This window comes from Uranotaenia lowii, chromosome 3 (assembly GCF_029784155.1).
Source record: "Uranotaenia lowii strain MFRU-FL chromosome 3, ASM2978415v1, whole genome shotgun sequence".
In the NCBI taxonomy this organism is placed as follows: Eukaryota; Metazoa; Arthropoda; class Insecta; order Diptera; family Culicidae; genus Uranotaenia; species Uranotaenia lowii.
The window spans coordinates 276072925-276076850 of record NC_073693.1 but is presented as its reverse complement, the minus strand read 5'-3'; the positions used below and the strand labels follow the sequence as shown (position 1 = coordinate 276076850).

Genomic DNA, 3926 nt, shown 5'->3' with positions numbered 1-3926 from the left:
CAGCCGGCCACCTTGAAGCGCGGCACCACAGCCACCCACGCCACGAGTGGCCGACAGCAGGCTGGTTAGCGGCTGATGGCCATACCAGCAGTCGCCGAACAACCCACCACAGTCAAACCATCACCGGATTCCATTCTAATTCCCAGCCAGTCACGCTACATAGCTGCGCAATTGCTATGCGGTGACCGGTTGAACAAAAAAGGTTCTGATCGCCCCGTCTTAGCTACCTGCATAGGCCTCGACCAGCGAACATCAGCCGGGAAGCCGTTAGGTAGCCGCAAAGGAGCGACCGAACACGACGAGACTTACATCAAATCCCGCCAACAGCTAGCAGTCCGACTTGCACCGTATCTTTTGGGCCGGATGTTCAAAGTGCTTTTTGCATTTTCTGGCCGGAAAATCTAGTTTTTCGGACCGGCGAGCCGACAAAAGTAGCCTTTTCACCACCCACGAGGTGGAAAAACCAGAAAATTGAGCAAAAATCAAATAATTTTTCTTCGCAAATTCTCTAAGTTCTTTTGCGAGAAACCAAGCGTCTCCACCGAAATGCACTGCTAGGTAGAAGTTTAAAAGAGGGAAAAATAGTTTAGGCCTAAAACAGTACTATGTAAACACAACACAACACACACAAAAATACAATAAATCGAACTAATTATTGTACCTAAGCAAAATGCGAATGTTTTCACGATGAGAACCTAATTGGGGTAACTGGAAAGGGAGTCACACGCTGTTCGTTGTTCGGGATTTATTTTGTATCTTTACTGCGGAGATTGGCCGCGAATCCAATCGATTTCTGTCTCTTCTGATCCAGGTAAGGGGTTTGGTCTTGTCCGATGATTAGCGCCCCTAGCTTGCTTTCGTAACGAACAGCTAACTCTCTTTTCCACGGATTTCTCCCGGGTTTTGTCTCGACTTCGGGGCGGCCCTTGGGGGTCGAAGTACGGATCCCTTTTTAGAGTCCCTTCCGCTTCTTTCCCAAAATCGGGAATCAAAAGGAACTCGCGACCGAGTCTCATCAGCTGGGCAAGATAAGAAAGGGTAGGTGGTCTTCCAAACGGAAGTGGCGCTTAAGCCACCTGCTTAAAACCGGAAGCGTGTCGGGCCTCTCGTTATATGGTGTGAATTTCTTCTCAGTACTCTTTCCCCATCTGTAACCACGTACGATCTTCTCCCGTCGGTGCACTTGAGAATGGTTGCGGGAGTCCATGTCTTTGTTTCGTGATTCTGAAGCATGATTGAGTCTCCTTGGTTGTATCGCTTGGACTCCACTGCTCCGCGATCTGCATATTGCTTTTGGTGCTCTCTCTCTTCATTGAGAGCCGTGGACACCCTGCTGACCGGTCTGGGTTGCAAGCTCATTTTGGTACATGGCAAGTTCGAACGTAGGAGGCGACCCATGAGTCTTTCACTAGATGATGGTAAATCGGCTGACCTTGGCGTGTTTCTAGAATGCAGCAGCGCGAGCTGCAAATCGGTTTTGTCCTCTGCACATTTCTTGAGTATGGCTTTTGCTGTTTGAACATACCTCTCGGCTAGTCCATTGGCTCTCGGGAAGTTTGGGCTGGAGGTACTGCGGTCGAAACACCATTCTTTCGAGAACTCTTTGAACTCTTGAGACGAATACTGAGGACCGTTGTCTGATTCCAATACTCTAGGGATGCCGTGTACTGCGAACCACTCTTTCAATTGTTGGATTATGGTACGAGATGAAGTATTCGCTAGCTCCTTGAAGTCAAAGTAGCTAGAGTAGCTATCAACTAACAATATGAACTCCCTTCCTCTGAAGTGAAACAAATCTGTTGCAACTCTCTCAAATGGTAGGCTTGGAATCTCTTTGGAAATCACTGTATGTTTGACATTGCTTCGCTGATGTTTCTGACAGACCCCACAAGCGTCCGTCATTTCCTGGATATCTCGCGTCATATTGATCCAAAACAGCAGCTGTTTTGCTCGCATAACAGCTTTTTGAAACCCCGGGTGTCCACTGTGAATTGTTGCTAGCATCTAACGTTGCAATGTTCGAGGAATCACTACTTGGCTCGATTTGAAAACTAGTCCTTCGTAAACTGACAATTCTTCCCGGAAACACCAATACTTGCGTATAATTGGCTCAACTTGGTCTCGCTCCTCAGGCCATCCTGACATAATGGCTGACTTCAACAGGGTCATTTCTTGATCATTTATAATATGTTCTCGTAGCTCAGAGGCAGCATTTTTTGACATCTGGAGCACCACGTGAACTTCTAGTTCGTCATCACTGTCGGCTAGATCAGCATTCTGCACATCTCGGCTGAGAATGTCAGGTATTGGTATGTCTTTACCTTTCACGTAGGTGACTCGAGGGTTATATTGAGCGACATCTAATCTAATTCTTTTGAGTCGAGGTGGTGCTCTGTCCAGTGGTTTACGGAAAATGGATTCTAGCGGCTTGTGATCAGTTTCAACCGTCAACTCTTTGCCATAAATGTACTGGTGAAACTTATTGCATCCGAATCTGATCGCTGCTGCCTCCTTTTCAATCTGGGGATAGTTAAGCTCTGCTGATGATAGGGACTTTGAAGCATACGCAATTGGTTTCCCACGTTGCAGCAAAACTGCACCCATGGCCTTCGAGCTGGCATCCACAGACAAAGTTACTGGTGCGTTTACATCGTAGAACGCTAAGATAGGAGGGGATATCATTAACTTTTTTATCTTTTCGAAAGCTTCGATTTGTTCTACATTCCAATCCCACACCACGTTTTTAGTGAGAAGTACTCTAAGGGGTGCTGTTATGTCGGACAAATTTTTGACAAACTTACCCAGATAGGTTATCATACCTAGCGCTCGTTGTAACTGTTGCTTATTTTCGGGCGTTCGAAGATTTCTAATTGCCATCAGTTTTTCGTCGTCAGCTTTCAAGCCCTCGGCCGATACAATGTGTCCCAAGAATTTCACGGATTGCTGTTCAAATTTGCACTTTTCTTTGTTCAGCTTCAACCCAGCATCGTGAATTCGCTTGATAACCCTTTGAGTCACTTCGTTCAGTTCCGAGAAGTTTCTGGCATGGATGAGAATATCATCCATCGAACATTCAACGCCGTCAATGTCACCTACTGTATCTTGCATGACCCGTTGAAACACTTCCGGTGCCGATGCGAGCCCGAACGGAAGTCTTGTACAGCAATATCTACCCCAAGGTGTGCTAAAAGTGAGATACTTTGAAGTGCGATCTGTGACTCGTATTTGCCAGAATCCACGTTTACAGTCTAAAATAGTGAACAGGGTGGACTTTTTCAGACGAGCAGCAATTTCTTCGATTGTCGTCAAGGGATGATGCCTTCTGAGGAGATTCTGATTAACTTGTGACGGATCGATACAAATTCGAAGTTTCCCGCTTTTTTTGACTATCACCATAGCGTTGACGACGGGTGTAGGCTCGTAAATCCGCTTAATCACGCCCAACCTTTCCATACAAGAAAGCTCTTTCTTGACATCTTCTCTAATGCTGTGGGGTACGTTTCTCGATGGACGAACCTCCCACTTAGGATTTTCCACCAGATCTATGTCATACACATAATTTCGCAGGCATCCCAATCCCTCATACAGATCGCTCTCACTAACTTCTATTGCATGAATTCTGGCAATCAGTTGAAGCTCGGTACAGGTCTTCCTTCCAAGAACTGGAGTGACATTTTCTTTGACGATCTTGAAAATAATTGGAATGGACCTACCTTTTACATGGCACACCGGGGAGATCTCACCCAAGACTGGCATTCTGTGTCCATTGAATGTAACCAAATTGGTCGTTCTCGAAGGCTTGATGGCAACTGGAACATCTCGTAAAACTCTTTCAGGTAGAACGTTGCATTGAGCGCCGGAATCCAGTTTTACCGTCAACTTTCTTCCTTAAATCTCGATTGTTTCGAACCAATCATCTGTCGCAC

At 46.2% G+C, this 3926-nt stretch overlaps 1 protein-coding gene across 1 annotated transcript; it reads right to left on the bottom strand.

The window, feature by feature from the left end:
- Positions 1–1080: 1080 nt before the first annotated feature.
- On the bottom strand, positions 1081–1923 carry LOC129753457 (uncharacterized protein K02A2.6-like). The gene has a single exon (XM_055749277.1). It carries the CDS (start codon positions 1921–1923, stop codon positions 1081–1083), a length of 843 nt encoding a protein of 280 aa, XP_055605252.1.
- Between the last annotated feature and the right edge of the window lie 2003 nt (positions 1924–3926).

Bases quoted from the DNA above. Each gene is read 5' to 3' on its own strand.
- LOC129753457 (XM_055749277.1), bottom strand. From the start codon at position 1,923: ATGACGCGAGATATCCAGGAAATGACGGACGCTTGTGGGGTCTGTCAG.